The sequence below is a fragment of the Candoia aspera genome, chromosome 1 (assembly GCF_035149785.1).
Source record: "Candoia aspera isolate rCanAsp1 chromosome 1, rCanAsp1.hap2, whole genome shotgun sequence".
NCBI lineage: Eukaryota > Metazoa > Chordata > Lepidosauria > Squamata > Boidae > Candoia > Candoia aspera.
In genome coordinates, this window is record NC_086153.1 from 196611018 (window position 1) to 196634808 (window position 23791).

The window sequence follows — 23791 nt, forward strand, 5'->3', positions numbered from 1 at the left end:
GTGCACACACAAAGAAGTTAGACATACAGCTCAACAGTACGATGCGGATTATTAGTGGAACCATCAGGTCCACTCCTGCCCAATGGCGGCCCATCTTGAGCCATATTCCTCCTTCAGACCTCTGGTGGAAGAATGCTCTTCTCTGAGAATATAAAAGGATAGCTGATAACTCCGAACTCCCCATACATAGAGATATAGCAGAATTAGGAATAAACAGATTGCGATCTAGGCATCCACCTATGGCTACTGCCAGGGAATTGGCTATAACAATTTTTCATCTCCTCAATTCCTGGGGGCAATCTTGGCAAAAAGCCTGCCCCCAGCATTGTCAAAGCCTACCCTGTATTACAACAAAACCTCCTATTTTTGATCAGCCACACAGAATATGGTCAGCTATCAAAAGGGTGTGCACTAATCATGGCAGGTGTGCAGATTCCCTGTATCAATGGGGTAAGACACTATCACCAAGGTGTGACTGCAGGACTGACAGGCAAACTGTTAAACACACAATGCAAGAATGTAAGCCTATGACGGGAACTTTGCTGATTTCCTGATGGCAGCTAATGCTGCAAAAGACTATATTTGTAATCTTAATGTTTGTTTTTAGTTATAATTGCCCTATGACCAAAGTATATTTTCTATATACCTTTTTGTATGCCTAATTTCGTGCTGCCATACGATAAATAAATAAACGTTTTTTTTCTAATCCTGAAAAAGTAAGGTCAGAACAAGACAGAATTACCAATTTTTAGACGCCCCAAGATTCGCTTTGAGGGTTGAAGGAAGAAAAGGAAACCTGCTTTTCGCCTTTCGTTCTCTCAGACAAAACCACCAAGCCAAGGGAACCGGCTACTAGAGAAAAGAGCTACGATTTGCAGCAAAAACAGCCGATTTGAAGAGGGGGTATATTCGTTGCCGCCAAACCAGCGGAAAGCACACGCGTCACCTTCACACCGGGTCTATTCACTACGACATCCACTTCCGACGACTACAGGCCGCTTCTTCCCGGACAGCAGAGGGAGAGATAAACACGAGTTCCTGCGCACTGAGGCTGATTTGGAAGGGCCGGACAAAACGTAGCAGGATTAACTTCTTCCGATGCCCTAAGCTATCCCTGTTTCTCCTCCCCACCTGTAAGGCTCTCCTCAGTCTGGCTCGCACTCACACCGCGGCGGCGGGAATGGGCAACTGCAGCTTCCAGCCCCTCGCGGAAACAGCGCACTTTGCCGGGCAAAAGCCCGCTCGAGGAAGGCGGACTGCTCGCTGGCTGGAAAACGGAGAAGAAGCCATCGATCCGTTCCACCCCCACCCCCGTCCCCACACACGAGCCTTGGAAGAAGGGGCGGACGGCGCACCAACAGGAGCGCTGCTTTCGCTCTGCAGGGAAGCTCGGCTTCCCTCTGGCGTTTGCAGCTGGGAAAGCTCCGCATTGCCAGGATTATTTTTCTTTTTCCTCTCCCCGCCTCCCTTCCCGGCGAAGTTTTCCAAGGTGTGGTTTCAAAGCTGCCTCCCCTCCCTGTGGCGCGCCGTGCCCGGCTCCCGCTGAGGTCCGGGAAGGAGAAGAGCGTTTGGGGTGGGGGCGTGTGGGCGGGCGTGCCAGCTGGGCAACCGGAGCTAAGAAGCGCCCCGCAGCTTTGGGGAGTGACGGAAGGAGAATGCGGAGTCTCCTTCCCGGGACGCAGAGGCGGCGGGAGAGCACCAGCACCAGCACCCTCTAAGCTTTCGGCCGCCACCAGGGGCTTCAGACAGGTGAGGCGGGCAGGCAGGCAGGCGGCCGCCCGGGAGCTGAGACCCAGGCGGTTCCCTTCGCGCCCTGCTGGGAGTAGGCGCAGTTTGCATTCCGCCCTCCGCTGGACTTCCACCTGGAGCTTACAGCCGTCTTAAAAGAGAAATGGACCGTCAGATCTGCGCAGTCTCGAGCAACGTGCCTCTCTCCGGGTAAGCACCCACTCTCGTTCATCCTTTTCCGCGGGGTTGTTTAGTTCGCCGAGGGGCAAAAAGCGAGCGTGGCGCCCCGTTTAGCAGATCCGCGAAGTTCAACGGGCTTGGTCCAGGGGTAAGTGGCCCTCCTGTTCCTCTGTTCTTACTACCTCCTTCACTTTTTGCTTTTCTTTTCGAAGAAAGGAAAAAAGTTACCTGGCAGTTGGCGCTTCGCCGAGGGCAGCTTTGGGGATGATTGACCTGATGGAGACGGTGACCAGCTGTCCCCCGGAGGGCGAGGAGCAGTCCCTTTGCCTTTGTTTGCGGTGTTTTGACTGGGAATTGCAAGTCTGGCTGAACTTTAGGGGGGAGAGTATCTGAGTAAACACGCTGAGAAGAATTCTATTGGAATGCAACACACACACCGAGTGTGACAGGGGATGATGCGAGTTGTAGTCCAGCACAGCTGGGACAGGGGATCCAGACTGCGGGAGGCTGCTGTGCAAACTTACTTGTGGCTGGCAGAGAAGCTCTTTGGAACTTGGAAGGATTACTTCTGTGTAAACATGCTTACAGTTGTACTGTGCAGTTTACTTGAAAAGTACAAAATGTAAAGCCCCGAACCTTGGTTGTAAATTCAATTGGATTATTCCTTACTCCTTAGTAGGATTCAGCTTTGTTCTGTGAGAACTGGAAGCTGGGAAGAAGAATTACTGTGAATGCCCTGAAATCTGTGCCTATGCTGTGGTTCTCCACTTTTTTTTTGGGTGGGGGAGAGGAGAGAGTAATTATTATTTTTTTAAGATAGGGGGAAGAGGAGAAGCTCAATTTAAAAGCAAAGATAAACTAGTTAACACTCCGCAGAGGAATGTGGGTATGCTGTGCTGGTGGAATAATTCACCTTACAAAGCGTTCTTGTTAGCTATGGTAAAACAATACACCTTAGCTCTGGAAAGGGCACGTCAGCTTGACTTGATAAAAAGAGTATTGTTAGACTTTTAAGTGTTGAAAGATAGTGCCTGCTCCTTCCTTGCCTGTACTGAAAACAAACTTGAGTAGTTATGTGGATTTAATGTGATCTGTTAAAGTGACTGGGAAATCTCTGGCAGTCTCTGAACAGGAAAATGTATTGCATGTTAATGGAGGGAACAGGTGGGCCAATTATAATCTTAAACAAATTTTTGGCTTGTTATGCAAATAACTTAGTGCAAAGCAGTGCACAGGAGTATTACATTTCTGTAGTTTATCTTCCTTGTTTTTTGGGGGGAGAGCTATGGAAAGCCAAAACAAATGCTGTATAACAAGGAAATGTAAACATTCCCTTTGGTTCATTCTAGAATTTAAGCCCAAACATTTATTTCAAAGGAGAGAAGTTTCATATCATGCGAATTTCATCTAAAACTGTTACCTGCCTGACATGTCCTTAAATCTTCCAGGAAAAAAAAAGTGGACATCTAGGAATAGGGTGTTGGAGGCAAACGTCTTAGAATAATATTGTAATGAAACTGTTATCAATTGCCTAGCAATCATAATTTAAATAAAATAATTTAATGCACACGTTGTGCATAGTTAATATACAGTTGTTACTCCTTTGCATGGAGTCCAATATTTTTTTTGTTGCAATTTCCCACTTGGCTGGGTTTTTCAGTACTCCACTGTACTGTTTTTTTTTAAATGGGGACATATGACTGTCAGTTTCATTCTCCCATCAGTTACAAAGACAAGTACTGCAAAGCACGTGGTGGTGCCAATATCATAAGTATTTTTGGAATGTATGTGTGATGCTATTATGAATTGCATGTTGAGAACACCTATCAAGTTGTAATATTACGAATGTCTAACTTATTTGGAGGGCGAGTGCTTGCTTGTTCCACTGAAGTACAAATGCCATAAGCAAAATCCCGTTCGTGTTTACTCAGAGGCGTACTCCTGCTTACACTGCATAGACTGATAGCTTTAAAGTAGTTGACAGCAGTACAGAAACCTCCTTATAAGAGTAGTGACCACCCTGGGGATTCACCTTAGCTGTTTCTGCTTCCAGGTGCGGCTCTTGAAATCTACTGAAAAGTATTAGGGATTTCTGGGCTCAGGAGCAGAAGGATGGAATCCCATCTTTATGGTGGACTTTTGAGACCCTAGAAAGTAGTGAGATCTTTTGCTACTTCTGAGTACTTCCAAATCCAATGAGAAGTTGGTGATCTGTCCCTAAGCCTCTCTTTATACAGGGGCAGGTGCTGGAACTGTCTTCAAAGAAGTGGCCATTTCTTCACAGCAAGTGTGTGTGTGGGCTTGTTTCTATTATGTAGGATTGGAATGTAACTTACTGGCCCTGGATTTTGAGGGTGGTGGAGATGCTGCAGAAGCTGAAATGCAGTTGGGACATGCTGTGACAGAATGGGGAAGTCCTGCGTTTTCTCTCCCTTTGACGTCCTCGGAGATTATACATGAAGAGTTAACAGTTGCACCGGCTATACTTTGTGTACACAAAATAAAGAACAGGTAGGTCAGCACATGACAGCCGGTCAATCTGAAAATGCTGTGTAAGAAACAGGTATTGTTCCTGGTGCACACAGTTCTGAGCCTGAGATCTTGGGTAGTCAAGCTAAGTGTTCCCCCTCTAGGGGAACACAACGTGTTGCTCATTATACAGTACAAAGTGGCTTAAACAACAAAGGCATGTGTGAGAGAGTACACTGTTCTGCAAATAATCTTACTGGCCTTTTGTATGGTGCTTGTGTGCAGTGTAGCCAGTAGCACAAAAGAAACTGTACTTACAGACTTCATTTTCCTGTAGATTATGGTATGAATTTATTTTTTTAAGCAACAGGCCAGAACCTGTTCATTCATATTAATAAGCAGGAAATCTGTTGGACACCAAACCTATTTTAAAAGTCTCATTATGTAGAAGAACTCTTTCTCAGTCTGGGTTATCTGAAGTACAGTATTGCAGGAAAATATTAGTAATGCATGTAAGACAGAAAGAAGCTAAAATGGGAGGGGGGAAATGAATCGACTTCTTGTTTATTGTCTGTGTTCTATTACAAACTAATGGAAAAAGGAAAATTAGATTCTAAATGCTGCCTGGTTTTTAACAATAATGATTAAGTTCAATATGATAGTAATGCAGAAAGCATGTTATATGATTTCAGGATCAGGGTCAGTGAGTATATTTGAATGACTTGAAGATACGTTACATTGTTCAGGGAAGCTAAAGCTGGAACCTGGGAAAGGGAATCTGGGCCTGCAAGTACTTGGGAAAAAACCACCTGTGAGCCATACTAAAGCCACTCTGATCTCCATAGAAGAAAGTATAAATTAGGCCTGTGTAAATCATTTGGTGGAATTGCAAAGCATTGGGAGAAGGGAGTGCTTTTGAACAGTTGCTTCATTGACTAGATCTAGAGGGGTGCTCAGAGCCTTGTAAAATAATTTGCCTAATGCTAGTATAAATACTACGACTGTGCAGTACTTTGGATTCTGTTCCAAAAAAGTACTTAAGAGCATATAGGACTGTAAATGTAGCACCTATCTGCAACTTTTTAAAGTAGATGCTTCATGAACCCAGGAAAAAGGTGCCTCTGCTTTAAAGAGTTGCAAGCAGGTGCTGTATACCACATTCCTGTATTTTCTGAAGCACTGCGTAGCCCTAATGAACAAAACATACACATGGTTTATTTATTATGTAGTGAATTTAAGTTGCTGCTCAGCTTTGATATTCAGGTATATGGATGCCTGTCTTCTATGTAGCCTACGCCTCTTCCTCCATTTGTTTATCTTGATTGGGAATGCTGAATGATCAAGTCCTTCATTTTTGATAAGAGATTGGATTATGGAAGAAAAGCCAATTGCAAGACAAATGACCTTTGTTATTCATTAGATCATTTATTTATTTATTCACATTCATATGGCTGACCATTTCATACAAGGCGATGTACAACGAGATAAAAAAAATCATGATAAAATGATTATTAAAAGAATATTATCACAAAATTTTAAAATATACCAACCTTGCAGAGAGAGCGAGAATGCCAGTCTTAGTGGAGCCATCAAAGAATGTTTCCCGTTCCCAAAGACCCCCAGGGCCGACAATATAACCGGGTCTTGAGGGGCTTCCTAGATGAAAGCAGGGAAGGGGCAAGCCTAATTTCTGGGGGAAGAACGTTCCACAAGGAGGGAGCCACAGCAGAGAAGCGCCGCCTCCTGGGACCCACTAAATGCAAGTCCCTGGCAGGTGGAACCCGTAACACACCTTCCCTGCTTGATCTAGTGGGATGGGCTGATGTAATCGGGCAATGTAATTAGATTTATTTGTTTATTTAAAACATTTGCATCCTATTTTACCATATCCTAGATAGCCACAGGTATATTTTGGATGAAACTGAAGTATAGTTTTCTTTGGCTCAGCATGTGACGGAGTCACATTTTTTGCATGCAGAAGCTGAACTATATAAAACAATTTCATGTGTAGGAAACATATTGAATAGAGGATAGGGGTTCAGAAAAGGATGGTTAGGAATCATGATTGTACATCTAGCCTGCAAAATTAACCCTTGCTCCATGCCAGTGACTCCCAGCTCTTTGTATGGGGGCAGGAAAGAGTGTGAGTAGTTTTGTGTGCGTATGGTAATATTTCACCTCCTTGACTCAGACGTGTGTTTTCCTGGAACCCTGCAGCTGCCTTGGGAGCCTGGAAAAGTATATGGCTTCTTTAAGGAATCATGAACAGGTACAGTGAGCATAGTCCCTTTACCTGTTGTGAGTCCACATGCTGCGCACCTATCTCCTAAATAAGCTTTTAGGACTGTTTCTTTAAGGAGGCCTGCACTGACTAAAATCACCAAATGTCCTGAATAGCTTTAAGAGTCATGATGATTCCCTTCATTCTTTTCAGATAAAATGTTGAAAGAGAAATATTTCAGTTTAGTATTGCTCCAGTTTAGTGCTGTTTGTTTGTAGCTGTCATAGCTACTATAAAAATATTGTGCGTATAGAGAAGGGAGACGCATTGACCTGTCAGATCAAGTGACTCAGCACTATCTTCTAAAGTCATAATGGAGCAACATATGCATTTTCTAAGAATTGTGTCTATCTACTCATATTTATATTAACCCCAGTTTATTCTAAACCAGTGTCCACTTTGTTTTTTAAAAAATAGTTTGGTTATAAGAATTTAACTAGTAAATGTGTTTTCTTGAAATGGTTTACTGTAGCACAAGATTCCCACGCCTCTGTCAATGAATAAGGTTATTGGAAAAACTGTGTAATCACAAAAAGAGGCAGCGTTTGTAACAGCAGTTCCCTCTGAATGGATGTCTAAGAAACATAGTGAAGTCCCATCTATGTTTTAATGTACAGATTGTTTTTAAACTGATGATGATTTTAAATCCTTTGTACTTCAAATATGTTTTGTAGTTTTTTTTTATTGCATAGGACATTGTTGTAAAGCAGTCTGAGCAGAACCTCTACTCTTTACTGTATCCTTGAGTTATTTTAATAATAAATTACAATTATATTTAAATGCAGTGATGGTAAGCCTCTACTGAAGCTAGAATTAGCAATTATGGAGACCACAGGGTTTCAACAAAAGCAGCAGCTATTCGTCTGCTCCGTTTCTGGCTGCCCTGTCGTCTTGTAGAGTGAACCCTAATGCAGGACAGCGTCATTGCCTGGTACAGTTCAGTTCGTTTCTTAGTTTTGGTTACAGAGAGATGGTCAGGTGAAAGAAAGTTGGTGTGTGGAAAAACTGTGTTACATGGTTAAATGAGCATCAGCTGTTAGGTGGTTTAAAAAGTTTAAAAAATAAATCATTGGATGCTTTTGAGAAAAGAGGAAATACACCAGATTTGGTACTCTAATGGCAACAGTGACATTTCCATCTAATTTACTGGTCTGTTGGTGAGGATTTGATTGCACGCTTGCTAACGGTTCATACATCCCACCATGAAGCAGTATTAAATTTATATTCCAACATTTCGTCATTTAAAAATAAACAAAAGGACATCAGTAAGGTCATAAATAGTAGCTACTAATTAGAATTTATTTTCACAGCTTAACAGCCTCAAAGCTTATCTGAATAAGAGCACCTATGGTTGTTGGAAGGACAACAAAGAGAAAATTAGCCTGGCCTTCTTTGGCAGGGCTAATACAGTCTCTGGCCAGTCACTGAGAAGGCCCCACTTTACGCTCTTGCCAAACGTAGTCCCAGTGTTGGTAGGATAGAAAGAAGGCCTATTCTCGAGCAAGTTAAAGCCCAGATAGTTTCATGTGAGAAACATGTAATTTGTCAGAGAATCTCAGAGTTATTTCAATTTAAAGTAGGAGGTTTTTAATGATAGCCTTTTTTTAAAACAAAAAAAATAGTAATTTGGAGCGGGTTTTTCAAACTTTGTCAGGCCGCTGAACCTGTCAGTTTAAAACAGGTTATAATTAAGAGGCAAAGCACTAGTGTTCAAAAAGTGGCAGTGTTTGACCTTTTTATTTTCCCTGGGTCTTTCATGGAACCCATCAAGACGATGCGACAACTCCTCAATTAGAGCATCCTTCCATAAGCTGGTGCTTTGCAGAGGTACTCAGACTACTCCCAGAATGCCCAGATTGCATGGGCACAAACCATGGTGGCTGGGAATTATGGCAGCATTTGTTCTAATGATGTGAGTGTCCTCTGGGCGGAAAGCCAGAACACAGACTGAATAAATTACAAAGCACCACATCTGGAAGACATGAGCCTGATGAAAGCTGCTTTAGAGTAACCTTTCATACATAGACAAACAATGAAATTCCAACATGTATCTAAGCTTTTTTTTAAAAAATGTTTTACTTAAAACAAGTAATTGCTCTCTATAACCATGACCATAAGAGGTGAATCCAGCTAAAAAATTTAAAATTTAAAAAAAAATTATTTTTTTGTAAAGAAATCAAATTTCCTTGAGTTGTGGCCTGTCTAAAGGCCTGTCCCCATACCATATAGATGTACCTTATGAAAATGTTTTTAAGTGCCCTTTTTGTTTAAATTAAAATGTTGTTCAGAGGTTTTTCCCTGCCTGACACTAAGAGGCAGTGTAATTATGAAAATGTCAGAGCAGAACCCTGAGTCAAAATCCTCAGTAAGTTATCTTGTAGGTTATAGGTTTACTTTATTATTTCTTATCCCAACCACCTTAGAAGTTTGTCATGTGGGAATAAAAGAACAATGTTCCTAGAAAGTTTGTGAAGGGAAGCAAGATAAAGATGTAGTAGTTGAAGTATTTCTAGAAAGGAATGCAGAAACATGTATAATATAGTGACTTAAGCAGACTTATTTGGCTGGTAAGTAGATCCCTTCTTCTGTAATTAATGTACTAGGCCTTTTGTCTTCAAACAGCTTTGAAACTATTCAGAAGAAAAAGTGGTCTGGCTAAAAGGGGCTGAGGAGTAAAGCAATGCAAACTAAAAACACTTGTCTTAACTGAAAATGCTCTAAAATCACTGCATAATCTGAGTTGGTAAAAGTTGGTTTTCAAAGTTTCCTTACAAATCTTAAAAATAACTAAGTTTGGTATCTTAAACTATTTCCTGGCTCCTTAAAAATTATTATCCATGGCTGCTTGTTAAAACTGAGAACTAAATATACACTATGTACATATTTCTTAGAACAATATGTTTTTTTAAAGAAATCTAATTATTCCAAATGTGCCATTTCGGAATCCAGGACTGCTGTAGTTATTGCTGAGTGTGGTAAGCTCATGACTGCATGATAACTATGGAGGAAGTAGTTCTGATAGTACCTGCCAAACTATTCCTTCTAGACTAATCCAGGGTTTGGGAGCCCTGTGTTACAGTAGTTTTACTGCTTTCTCGGGGTTGGTTTCAATCAATGTTGTTGTTGAGATCAAACTTAAGGTCCTTGCTTTGGTCCAGAATGCAGTGGCATCAGTAGTTATGTGTGTATCTCATTTCACCTATGTAACACCAAAATTTCATGCGCTTCACTGGCTGCCACTGGCTTCTGGGTACTAGTTGGCTTCTGGCTACAATTCAAGGTGCTGGTTGTCATCTATAAAACCCTATATGGCTTTTTTTTCTTTTCTTTTCTTTTTATCCCGCCTTTATTATTTTTATAAGTAACTCAAGGCAGCGAACATACCTAATACTCCTTCCTCCTTCTATTTTCCCCACAACAACAGACCTGTGAGGTAAGTTGGGCTAAGAGAGAGTGACTGGCCCAAGGTCACCCAGCCGGCTTTCATGCCTAAGGCAGGACTAGAACTCTCAGTCTCCCGGTTTCTAGCCCGTTGCCTTAACCACTAGACCAAACTGGCTTTTTCTGCCTTTGAATCAATGTTGACCCCTGGTGACTACCTGGACAAATTCCTGCAGTTTTCTTGGCAAGTTTTCTGTAAGTGGTTTGCCCTTGCCTTCTTCCTAGGGCTGAGAGGGGGTGACTGGCCCCAAGTCACTAAGCTGGCTTTGTGCCTAAGATGGGACTAGAACTTAAGAGTCTCCTGGTTTCTAGCTTAAGGTCTACACTACCTAGCTTAAGGTCTGCACTACACTAGCTTAAGGTCTACACTACACCAAACTGGCTTAAGGTCCAGATATTTACTAGATTTTCTCTCTGCTGTTGTTTCTGCAAGGTCAGTAAAGTCTGGTAGGGTAGGCTTGCGCTGTGCCCTATTGGTAAAGCAATGTCATCTTGCAAGATCTCAGAGATGGGCCTTCTCTGTGGGTGCAACTGGAAGTCTGTCATCCTGACATGGTGTAGTTTGTGCAAAGCCTTGAAGATCTTGCTGTTTCAGTAGGCCCTGGGTTCTGATCCTGCTCTTTGATATATGTCTTCTATGGTGCTCTAATTGCTTTTGTTTTTTTCTGTAATGTGGTTCCAGTAATCCTTCTTTATAATTGTTCTAATATTTTACTTTTTGTTAGGTGCCTGGAGTTGTGACTGTAACTGAGGTGGATTATAGATTTGACTAAATAAGTAAAATAAATAAGCTAACACCAAATAATCATGTAAAGCAATACAGTACTGTACTGCTTCTAATCCTATTTATGAGAATTGGTCTAATTCCTAGGAATTCTTGGTATAAGCCATCATTCCAAGCTTGAAATATCATTAGGGTTGCTGATGTAGGCTTTCATACTTGGAGAATGTTGTTGTGGGAGGTGGATCAAGAGGGTTTTAGCAGGCCCTGGAAGGTAACATCAACATAAATATGTTGGGAATAATAAACATGTGGATATGTACAGAGAAGAATGGGTAATACAAATTTTTTCCTGAGTTGAATACTCCCTTCTTATAACCTTTACTGCTGTTTTGTAAACTGCTCAGAATTATAGCACATAAGATGAGCAGCCATCTAAGTCTTTTAAATAAATAAATAATTTGAACCGAACGATAGGGGTTATGGATAAGTATATCTTAAAGATGATAGATTTGAAGATTTTTTAAATACGCTAATACACACCCACCCACATGCTCTAATATTACAGCGTGGCCAGTTAGGTGGCAGCACAAAGCTGATTTATTTATTTATTTATCAGATTTGTCACTGCCCATCTCCTCCCACCAGGGGGACTCAGGTGGTCCCCCTGGTAACCTCTTTAATACAGGTGGTCCTCTTTAATGGCTACTTATTCAGCAACTGAACTTATGACGGTGCCGACTGAGTGGTAGATTACAACTGGTCTTCATTCTTACGTTGGTTGTAGTGTCCCCATGGTCACGTGATCATGATCTGGATGCCCAGCTCTCACTTACAATGTCCTGCACTTATGTGATCACCATATGTGACCTTTTTTGCTACTTCCTACAAGTAAAGTCAATGGGATGCCTGCAGGAGGTCTCAAATAGCGAACTCATGATGTTCTTGCTTAATGACTTCTGGTGATTTGCTTAATGATGGCAACCAGAAATGCTGGAAATTTCCATCACTGAGTGGTGTGGTCATGTGACATGCATTATGACCACATTGCTTAGGGGTGGAAATTCCAGTCCCAATTCCTGTCATTAACCGAGGACTACCTGTAGACTCTGATATTTTTGAGCAAGATCAGGTCATGGGTAGTATTTTGATGAGAGGCCAGCAGGGAGAAACCAAGGCTATATGTTAAACTGAGAAATAAAAAAAACCCCATCTTAGAATAAGGAAATGGCAAACTATTTCTATATAGTTACCAGGAAAACTACAGGGATGTGTCCATGAAGTCACCAAAACTTGAGCTTGACTCAGAGGAGTCTTTAATACAAGTAGCCCTCACTTCCTGACTGCAGTTGGGACCGGCAACTCCATTGCTAAGTGATGCATGTGACTGTCCCAAGTTACAACATTACCTTCTGGCTGTGATCATTAAGCGAATCCCTGCAGTTGTTAAGCGCAACATCACAGGAACATGTTTTTTTGCCAGCTTCCCATTGACTTGGCTTTTCTTGTAAGAAGCCAGCTGTGAAGGTTGCAAATGGCAATCACGTGGCTGCGGGACACTGTGACCACTGTAAATGCGTGCCAGTTGCCAAGCACGCAAATTGCGATCATGTGACTGTGGGGATGCTGCAACAGCTGCAAGTTTGAGAACTGGCCGTAAATCTCCTTTTTCAGCACCGTCATAACTTTGTATGGTCGCTAAACGAATGGTTGGTAAACAAGGAGTGCTGTTCTTCCTTGGAGTTCAACCAGTTCATGATTAGGCCTTTTATATTTGAAAAACTATTTTAATTCTTAGTGTGTTGGTATTTTAATACTTGGTGAATTGCTTTTAAATATGAATACAATTAGATAAAGTATTGTAAAGAACTGTTTTTAAACTTAAAGCTTTTTGTAGTAACTGTAAGAAAAAAGTTAAAGGACTTTAAAAAATTAAAGCAAAGCAGTGTAATTAATATAAGAAAAGGAACACTAACACAAACACTGACAGTAAGAAAATGAATGCTATATAAGAAAGGTAAAAGCTGCCTTGAAATAACTACAGTATGCAATTTTCTTGGCAACAGTATGGACATGGTTGCCATTGACTTCTACCATGATTTTTTTTCTTGTCTAGCCTTGGTATTCCTTGGAAGTGTCTCATCCAAATACCAGACACATCTCACCCTACTTAATTTCCAAATACTGATAAAGCTGGTCAGGTCCCGCCATTTTTTGAAACAATATAATCTACAAAACAATTTTGAAAGTGAGCTTTCTGCAATAAGATGGGTTCAGTGAGATCCAATGGATGTATAATTAATTCCTAGTTCTTTTATTGTCCCCTTCCACACATATCTGTATTCACTATAGCTATTCTATGTCGCTTTGTAGTACTTAACAAATTGCACATCAGGTTTTATTGACAAGTCCTGAAATATTCTTTCTTCATTTAGATGTTGTTGCTGTTACATACAGGTTAACAAAGATTATTTAGGAATCTTTATATGGTGTCAAAGCAAAGTCCAAACATAGTGAATTGCTCTAGAGTTTTAGGATTCCCATCTGTAGTGTTAATATAAAAGAGAGAGATCCTCTGTCACTGTAAGACAGGAAATAGTAGACACATGGAGAAGAAGAATTGTTTTGAGCTGGCTCTCAGAGCTTCTGAAGCCGTTCAAGAACCACTATCACTATTGGTCTCAGATCTTTCACATGAAAGATACACTGGTGATTTTCCTTATGCATGTGTTGAAATCTAGCATGATTCTGGGTATCTGTTCCATATATCTGTAGCTTGGAGGTTGGTGCTTTCTGTAAAGTATGAGTATGCCTGGATTTTTAACAAAGGTAAAAAAACTTACATTGAAGCATGCCTATGAAATGCAGTATTTAAAATAAGTAATTGTATGCTATGCTTAAGAGAACAATTATATATTGTACATACCAAATGTTTTACTATATGCTTTTTTTTTCTCTGTCAGCAATCTAAATGTCTTCACAGATTAAGGGAAGAACTGCCATCTATTTGAGAGGTGTTACCCCAGGAATGTGAATGTCAGCAACTGAATATGATAAACAGTTTACTTTGTTGACTTAGTTGAGGATAAGCAAAAATCTCAAGGATGCATTTCACTCTCTTTGGCACATTCTTAAGACTTTCAAAAGATTGCTAAGTGCTATCTTATTTCTCTCCAGTAAGCATAACTAAGATGCACTAAAACAGTAGTAAATAATGATAAGGTATGTATGGCTTTTTGGAGCAGAATTTGGAAGAGGGTGAAATCAGGAGAAAGACTTTTAAATGGAGCCCTGCATTACAAGCAATGTGGCCCTTGCAGTTTGTCGTCCTATTCTTCCATCCTGAGGATGGCACACTCAAGGTCAGTGTTATTGACTGTTATTGTATTACTCTCAGTGTTATTGTATTACTTTCCTAGATATTAGGCTTAAGACAGTTTAGATCAGAAGTTCTGGGACTTTGGAACCCCAAGGCCCACTTGAAAAGATCCAAGCATTCATAAAATTATGGGTATGCATTTCTTTTAACAAATACTATAATTAACATTATGAAAAAAATAAACTTTAATCTTTTTCTATTTCTTTCGGTGTTACCTTCAGGCCATGTGCCTGCAAATCCTCTCTTGACATTCAGCTGGAAGCTAGCAATGGGAAGTAATGAGGTTCTAAGACTTACCTGGAACAGTGCAAAGCTGCAATGACGGGTCTAGGCTTATATCAATTACAATTCAGAAATAATCTTCAGCTATTAAAAGAAATATTTCTGATGCCTTCAAATCAGTGTTGACTCCTGGCAAGTGCCTGGACATGTCCCTACAGTTTTCTTGGCAAGCTTTCATTTACCCTTGCATCCTTCCTACGGCTGAGGGAGTGTGACTGACCCAAGGACACCCAGCTGGCTTTGTCCCTAAGGTAGGACTAGAACTCACGGTCTCCTGGTTTCTAACCTGGTGCTTTAACCACTACACCAAATTGGCTCTCTATTTATTAAATAGAGATTACCCCGCAGTAGTTATTCCAAACTATTTGGAATAACACATGAATATCAAATTACTGGATAATCTAGTCCAATACCTCAAGCATAATTATACAAAAGATCAATAAGACTAACCACAGAGAAAGTTACTTCCTCATTACCAGAGCATTTTCAAAGTGCTTTTTTCCTAGAGTATTTTCCAATAGGCCCTGAAAAAACCCACCTAATATACATTGCAATATAATAACGATTAGCACATATGTATGCCTAATAGTTGGTAAGATAAGATGATATTTGGCAAATGATTTGATAGATAAAACGAGAGAGCAAATAATGTTTGCCATTGTAATGCCAGAATATAATTACTTCATGTTATTATGGGAAATGTGTCTCAGTCGTAGTTTAAAGGTTTCTTTGAACAGCTTCAGAACAGTATGAACAATGCTTGTTCTGTGTTAGTCTAAGAGTAATCATGCTTTGACATTTCTTAAAATTCCAGTGATTAAAAAACTTCTGCTCTAGCCAAACGATTTAACTTTCTGCTTAATTAAATTAGGATCCTGATCAGTGTTACTTTTAAGATCCAGTCCTATTTTATTAATATATTTATATGATCAAGTTCATTACTTTTTTTTTTTTTTGCAACTGCTGCATTTTAAAATGCATTGGTAATAACAAGAGAGCAGAAAATACTCAAATCTTACTCAGGTGTTCACTGTGATTTTTACTTCTAAACACAAGTTAATCTGCTTCTTAATTCTCCTTCCCCTTCACCAGGTTGAATGAAATACTAGCTCAAGAGAGCGAACATCTTGGGCTGTTGAGTCTGAAAACAGAGCCCACTTCTACAGTAAATAACTGAAACTTTCAGGAAGCTAAGTAGTTGATGGGGCCAATTGAAGCAACCTGTACAGATGACAGAGGGGCCAAAGTGGCACAGTATTTAAAACAGGGCTATTAAGTTTTGCATAAAAGTGAACTTTAATGTTAACCAGGGTGCTATTAAACATTAATAACAAAGTCTTTGCCCAACCAGGCTTTGAAAAATACAACTTGCACTTTATACAATGGTATGTTGTCAGTGTCTCACAATAGGTGGCAGCATCTAGCTGACCTGGATGATCTCAAAAAGCTAAGCAAGTTTGTTCTGATCACTACTTGGATGGGAAAATAAACCATCCCACCAAAGCAGTAGCAAAATAGTTCTGTATTCTTGCCAGGAGAAGTACATAGGCGGGTTCATAAAATCACTAGGAGTCAAACCTGACTAGAAGGAGACTTTATTTAAATAACCAATATCCCAAGGGAGATCTCCTTGCTACAAATCTGGCTGACAACTCTAAGTTTTCTACAATGGTGGCACACAGGCCTTGATTTATATAAACCACATCATGCATAAAGTTCTTGAAACAGAGCAGTAGATATGACATGCTGGCAAATAAAAACACTTGCTGGGGAGCTGTAGCCGTTATGTTTTTAATTACATAAAGCTATTGTGTGCAACAAGCCTAATTTCCCAGATTTACTGAAAAATACAGGAAAAAAAATCTCTTAAATTCATTGTTAGGAACATATATGAGAAACAATTCTAGCTTATGCATTCTAATAAAATATGTACAGAATAGTAAAATAAACCTAATCTGACACTGCCTGGTGGTTTATCAAAACATTGTGCACTTCGGGATGCGGCTTGCATTACATAAATCGTTGATTTTTTTTTTCTTCCTAGTGTTTTTCCCAGCGGGTGCAGGGTCTTGAATATTATTCACTATAAAAGACTAGGTGTGTTGCCTTGCTTTAAGAGTAAGGCTCCCATCAGCATTTATAATATGTAGTGCTGTTTCTTGAATTCTCCTGTTATTGTACCAGTTAACCATGACAACAGCCTTCATTTAGAGCAGCAGCTTCAAAATCCTCTCTTGCCTAGGCCTGGTATAACCCAAAACACAAAATGAGACAGGCTCAGGAGAAGACTTTCATACAAATGTATTAGAAATCAGATAGATGTATCCTATAGTATGTATTTAGAATGAAATATAATCCAGTTGATCTTTTGTTCCTATATTAGAAAAGTGCTTTTGGCAGTGTGATGGATTGAATTTATGTTTTTCCTTCAGAATGCAGTTTGGAAAAGGGTGTTGACTTCATATAGGGCAAAATAGATGCACTACAGTCTATTTTTGTCAATACATTTGATATCTGACATCATCATGCAAAGGGACTATCTTATGAAGTAGACATCCATTTCTTTTTTTGCCTTCAGGGTGGAGAGAACAAATGTCAAGCTTGTACATAACATAGAACTCTGTGATCCACCAGAATCCACCCATTTTTTGATCCTGATATTACAATTCAAAGCTTAGATGCTCAGAATTCAATAATTCTGAGATCTATAATTCAGACTTCAGTGTGTGGAAAGATTGTGAATTTTTGGAACTCAAATGCAGTTTAGACATCTTCCTTACAGGTACATTTTCTGGTTCTAGACTAGTTTAAAATAGGAACAATCTTGTTAAATAATTTGGAGTCAGGAATCTTTGTTGATCAACTACAGATAGAGCCGGAAGATCAGCATTTTTTTCACACCTAACTAGTAAGCATTTGTAATTATCTTGAAGATAATTCAGGAGTGTGAGCTTCAGGCTAGAGATGTGAAGGAAGGAAAGGAAGAGTTAAGGAAAAAACTACACATTTTCTCTCCCCCATTACTTCTCTATTATTCCCTTACCTAATCAGCAGGTGAAGGTGCTGGGGAGAATCTACCAGGTTTACTGATCCTTGTACTATTTTGAGTTCTTCTCAGTTAATCAATTTCATTTGCGTAACTCTGTTCATATAGATTTTTGGTAAGCTGCTGTTTTTTAGCTATTTCTTTGAAAGGAGTTTAATGAAAAAAAAGGGATGCTTACAGGGTAGAAGAAATTGCATTTTCCTGTAGGTAATCTCATATGTCCAAGACACTGAACTAATGATGTGCTTGAAAATGCCACCCAACATACCATATTACTCATTGTCATCCGATTTGTGGGCTGAGTTACATGAAGCAGAGTGAAGAATGTGATATTTGAGGGTTGAGTGAAAAGTAATGTCTCTGCCTCCATAACTTTAGGGATATTTTAATAAATGATAAAGGAAAATAATCCTTGAAATGAGCTCTTTGTTACCTGTAATTACTTCTTTGCATAATCGCTATCATTCACTGTACACTCCTACCAACTATGGACAAAATTCTTAAAGCCAGCATGAAAGAACTCCACACGTTGTCTTTTCAATCAGGTTCTGACAGTCTTTTCCACCTCTTCGTTTGAGTCAAACTCATGCCCACAAAGGTATTCCTACAATTTTGGGAAAAAGTGGAAACTGTATGACACCAAGTCTGGACTGTGTGGTGAATGGGGTAAGATGGTGAGATCCAGCACTGGAATTGCCTATTGGGTGGCTCATGAGATGTGAGGCCTAGCATTGCAGCAAAATGTCCTCCTTGTGCTTCTGAACTCTCTTAATCATTGTTTCAAAGTTTTGAGTGCTACAGTATAGGGCTCTGAGTTGATAGTGGTGTCAGGTTCAAGGAAATTCATGTGAACAATACCTTCTGGATCCTCAAAAACTGTAACCAAGAATTTTCCTGCAGAAACCTGGGTTTTTATTTTTTTCCCTGCAGGTGAATGTTTATTATGATACTACATAGACTGACGCTTTGTTTCTGAGTCATAATGATGAGTCCATGTTTCATTGGCTGGAACAGTGCTGTAAAGAAATGCCTTACCTTCATTCTGTCAGCATGACAACAATTGCTGGGAAACTTCAACTCTTGAAGCTTTCACCTCTGTGGTCAGCATGTAAGCAACCCATCTTGCACAAACTTTCTGATATTGAACAACATCAATAACATGACCCACAAATTCCTGTGAAGTGCTGAGCTTGACAGCTAATTCTCTTTGAGCAATCCACAATTGCCTTTAGTAAGGTCATCAGACTTTTTCCTGTGAAACTTGTCAGTTGCTGTCACAGGTTGTCCACTTTGCTCTTGATCACACAAATCAGCTGTTTTGGTTCACCACTGTTACATTTTTTAGCCCAGCAACCTTCATTCAGGGGTGATTTTCAATTGGAGGGCCTCTTCAGCAATCAGAAATTCAATTAAGGCAAGTTGCTTGAAGTGCACTGACTTGCTGCAGGCATTTCATGAATTATAGCAACTTCCCACCCACTGAAATGAACAGATGCTAAAGAACATGTCAGAGTTTCTAGCGTGTCAGTACTGCCATCTGTTGGTGACTTTCAACATTGGAGGCATTATTTTTATGCAACCCTTGTATATATTCATATATTTATGTATGTAAGTTATAGTAAATTCAGAAGGAATTCATAAATAAGGCTTGTAGTTTTGAAAAGCACCCAGATGTTTTTGGTATGGCATTAAGAACAAAATAAGAGACGACATCTTTATTTTATTGATTAAGCAAAAGAACAAAGAAAGCAAAAACAAAGAAGAGGAAAAGGAATATATATGCATAAATTAAACTACACTAGAACGAAGGTTAAAGTACAAATATGATTATAGAAATATTTAAAAGGCAAAACAAAAGAAAAAACAGGAAAAAGCATTCTAGTAGCCTCCCCTCTTTTCTCCTCAACCTTTAATTGTTACATAAAATTTTTATTCTGTGTTTTGGACATCTGCAATTATTGCTCATTTATATTTAAAATAGTTTTAAATTATTTTTAAATAATTTCTCCCTTTCCTTCAAAAAACCTATTCTAAATAATCTAAGCTTGCTTTGGTGTGTGATATGTTGTATATGAGGGAGCCATTCCTGCTTGAATTTGGGTAGACTTCTACTGTGAATGTATAGAGGATAGGTTTTTTTACTGTAAATGCAGTTAATTCAGCAAAAAATGCTGTGTTGTCCAAAGGATGTGGAGTAGCCTCTTCTGCCATGCCTTTACAGCACTGTTCATTACGTTAGCAGGATTCCTTGTATGCCAGTTGCTTATATGCATAGGAAAAAGCATGTATGTTGCCTCACATGACAACAGATACTTTGAAAACAGAGATGATGCTCCATTGTAAGAGGTTAGGCTTGCCACAATATGCTCTTTTTCCATCATAGAAATTCAGTCCCTTTTGGAAAATACCATAAAACCATGGAAAGCACAGTTCCTGCTTGTTGAGCTATTATGCAAGTCAATATGAAGTAAGCACAGGCAATGAAGCAAGGTTGGGTAATAATTTGCCATTTCAGGTTCAGTTATTCACATCTTATCAGAAATGTTATGGGAAACTTGCAACAGTATCTCCCTTTAAAGTCAGTAGAGTGTAAATATTTTCCCCCGGTGGTCAGTGCGTTGATTTCATGAATTCTAATTCCATTTAACTACAGATGTTTTTCAAATGCCGAGTTAGCTCAGAAATATTAAGGAGAAGAATGTTTGATGCTCCTGTCCCATATGCTTAATATAATTGTTCCATCTTCATCAGGTTATTTGCTCATGCTCTCTCTGAATAAAAGGTTAGGTAGGTCAATGTTTCTAGTCTTGTGAGTGGGTGAACGTGTTCAAGGTTTCTGCTAATAGATTTTTGGTAAAAGAACTTTTTTTAAAAACTTCATATTTTTTAAGTCACTGGTCTTCTGTAAAGAAGGAACAGGCAACAACAGGTGGCTTATAGCAGTTGCTTAGTTCCGCTGGTTGGTCCTTGCTCATTTTCTACCCCAGACAACTGAACTAAAAGCCACTGCTCAATTTCTGCAGTTATCTTCTCCCCTGAGGTAGTTCAGAGATCCTGGTAAAAGCTCCCAGTGTAAATAATCTCAACTGGACAATTTGAGAAGAGGAGGAACGGAAACTTTTGTGTGCTCCTTTCTGTGATTTGTGTTGCAACTCACAATTACAAACATTGGCCATATAGTGTAGTGCAGGAGTACAGATAATGGGCAAAGTGGGTGGCATTGCAATCCATCTTCATCTGTTATTGTCATGTTAGCAAAACGTCTTTTTCATTGTTGCTATTGTGATGATGAATCAAGAACATTAGAATTGGCTCTCAGCACAGCACTGGTTTTAGTTCCTAGATTGAGACACTTATACAAATATGGTGGTAATACTCTGTGACAAGTAAATATAAAAACAAGGAAGTGTACAATTCAAAATTCTTGCTAAATATTTTGGTTTTCTCAAAGAGGAGAGATGATTGAAGCCACACAGAATGACAGGAATAGAAACCACACTTAAGAACCTTTAGGTTCTTATGGAATGTCAGATGTATGGTTACACTGTTTCATACCAAAATACACATTGAACAAAATAGAGAGAACCGTCATTTTTATATTTGCAGAAACTTCTTTTTACTTCCTACCTCATTAACCTTTACTGTGGCTGTGATTCTCTTTCTGGTCTTCTTAAGAGAACTGCCTTGAATCACCAATCTAACTTTTAAGCATTTCCTGCTATTCATTATTGTTCTAAGAAAATTACTTTGTAGGATCACTTTTCCTAAGTCTATTTTTCTCTTTTTGAATTCTGCTCTTTGCTTATCTGAATGGCTGAACATTATATGAAGTTGTGATGCTTATCAGCATGTTAAGAAATCCTTTTGTTCCTGCATAATTGAGCAAGCATTGCCCTGATCCTGCTCTTCCAGCCTTTTCCAGTTCTGGTATTGTAACTATGAATGCATCTTGTGAATCATAAGAGCATTGTAGGCTTGAGAAACAAGACTCTTTTGCTTCGGATAAAAAGGAACACACCTAAGAATTACTTGGCCTAGAAAAACACCTGGCCTCTGCTCTCTGCATTGATAGCAGTGTGGTCCTTATGTTCTTAATCCTTTTACGTCCTCTGAACAGATAGCTCTTCTTTCTGTAGTTTCTTACCCTGAAAATCAGCCAACAAAATCATAGGAGGTGGTGGTGGTGGAAGCTGCTCAGCTTGCCAAAATTCAATCCAGAGCAAATTTATTTATGGCATAGTTATACGTATTTAGAAATCACATCACCTCAAGCAACAGCTGAAACTTCAGCCTTTGCAACATTGCAGGTTAGCAATAGACAGGCGTTGTTTGGTGAATGGGTACAGCTTGAAAAGTTTACTCAACATCTCCCCTCTGGGGTTCGTGATGAAAGAGTATTTTTGTTGGGATAGTTCTTAAGCTTCTTTTTCCCTCCCCTTTTTCATTATCCAAGTAGATGCAGCTTGATGCATGGGAAAACTCTTGCTTATTTTTGGGAGGTAAGTAGCTGGGATTTTGCATTGTAAAGACGGAGGCCGTCTCAGGGTTGGCGGTGGAGTTTCCCAGACATATGGTTCTGGGGGACTTCAACCCGCTGTCCCTGGGGTGTGCCTCGGAGGCGGCTTGGGAGTTCATGGCTACCATGGCAGCCATGGACCTGTCCCAGATTATTCAGGACTCGACTCGGGACAGTGGCCTCACCCCAGACTTGATTTTCTTGTCAGAGCAGTGGCAATGTGATCTGAGGGGAGAGTTACAGCTGTCCCCATTGTCATGGTCAGATCATGCCCTGGTGGCCCTGAGATTCTCTTACGCTACCCCCCTCCGCAGGGAGGCAGGACCCATTAGATTGGTCTGCCCCCGGTGACTGATGGACCCAATGGGATTTCAGAGGGAGCTGGGGGTTATACCTGAGGATCTGCTGCACAGTCCAGTGGAGGCCCTGGCTGCTGCCTGGAATAGGAAGGTGGCCGGGGCCTTGGACAGGATCTTGCCTGTGTGACCTCTCTTGTCCCATCGAACCCGACACTCTGCCACCACTTGTCATCTAGACCCATGTCCCTCCTGGCTGGTGAAAGCAGCTCGGGAGGGGACATGTGGCTGGGTCCAGGCGATGGTTAATACATCCTTGACGGAGGGGGTGTTTCCAACTGCCTTTAAGGAGGTGCTAGTACAGCCCCTCCTCAAGAAACCATTGCTGGACCCTACTGTACTGGACAATTTTTGTCCAGTTCTCCATCTCCCCTTTTTGGGGAAAGTGGTTGAGAACGTGGTGGCATTGCAGCTCCAGAGGGTTCTGGATGAAATGGATTATCTGTACCCCTTTCAGTCAGGTTTCAGGCCCGGATATAGGATGGAAATGGCATTGGTTGAACTTATGGATGATCTCTGGCTGGAGTGGGATGGTGGCAGTTTATCCATCCTTGCTGTTCTTGACCTCTCAGTGGCTTTCAATACCATCGACCATGGTATCCTTTTGGGGCGGCTCAGGAAGTTGGGGGTGGGCAGCGTGCTCTTGCGCTGGTTCACCTCCTTCCTCCAGGGCCAGTCCCAATTGGTGGTGATGGGGAGTGAGAGATCTGACCCTCAACCCCTCCGTTGTGGGGTGCCGCAGGGTTTGGTTCTCTCTCCTCTCCTATTCAACATTTACATGAAATTGCTGGGTGAGATCATCCGTCACCATGGGATGAGGTATCATCAATATGCTGATGATACTCAATTATACATCTCCATCCCGGGTGAGGTAAGTGATGCGGTAGCTGCCCTTTTTCAGTGCCTGGGTGCTATAGGGGTCTGGATGGGAAACAACCAGCTTTAGCTGAACCCTGGTAAGACGGAGTGGCTGTGGGTTAATGGCTCTTCCATATCTGGGACTTTGTCATCTTTGGTTCCGGATGGGGTTGCACTGCCCCAGATAGACCCAGTGTGTAACTTGGGGGTCCTCTTGGACTCATGGCTCCTGCTCAAAGAGCAGGTGGCAGCCGTGGCCAGAAGGGCCTTTGCACAGCTTCGTGTTGTGCACCAGTTACACCATTTCCTGGATCGAGAAGCCCTTCGAACAGTCACTCATGCCCTGGTCATCTCCCATATCGACTATTGCAATGCGCTCTACATGGAGCTACCCTTGAAGAGTATCCGGAAGCTACAGCTGGTCCAGAATGCAGCCACGCTGGCTATTTTTGGCACCCCTAGAAGGGTGCATATAACACCTTTGCTGTGTGAACTGCATTTGGTACCAGTTTGCTTCCGGGTCCAATTCAAGGT

General features: G+C 40.7%; 1 protein-coding gene across 4 annotated transcripts in view; it reads left to right on the plus strand.

The window, feature by feature from the left end:
- The first annotated feature begins 1582 nt into the window (after positions 1-1582).
- Positions 1583-23791, plus strand: part of COBLL1 (cordon-bleu WH2 repeat protein like 1) — a 119485-nt gene continuing 97276 nt past the window's right edge. For 3 of the 4 annotated variants that reach the window (XM_063318279.1, XM_063318280.1, XM_063318281.1), the window contains exon 1: positions 1583-1938. In XM_063318279.1, the coding sequence (XP_063174349.1) occupies positions 1892-1938 (47 nt within the window). In that variant the 5' untranslated portion in view covers positions 1583-1891. The remainder of the gene's footprint in view (positions 1939-23791) is intronic. The other variant, XM_063318284.1, reaches the window with a different exon arrangement.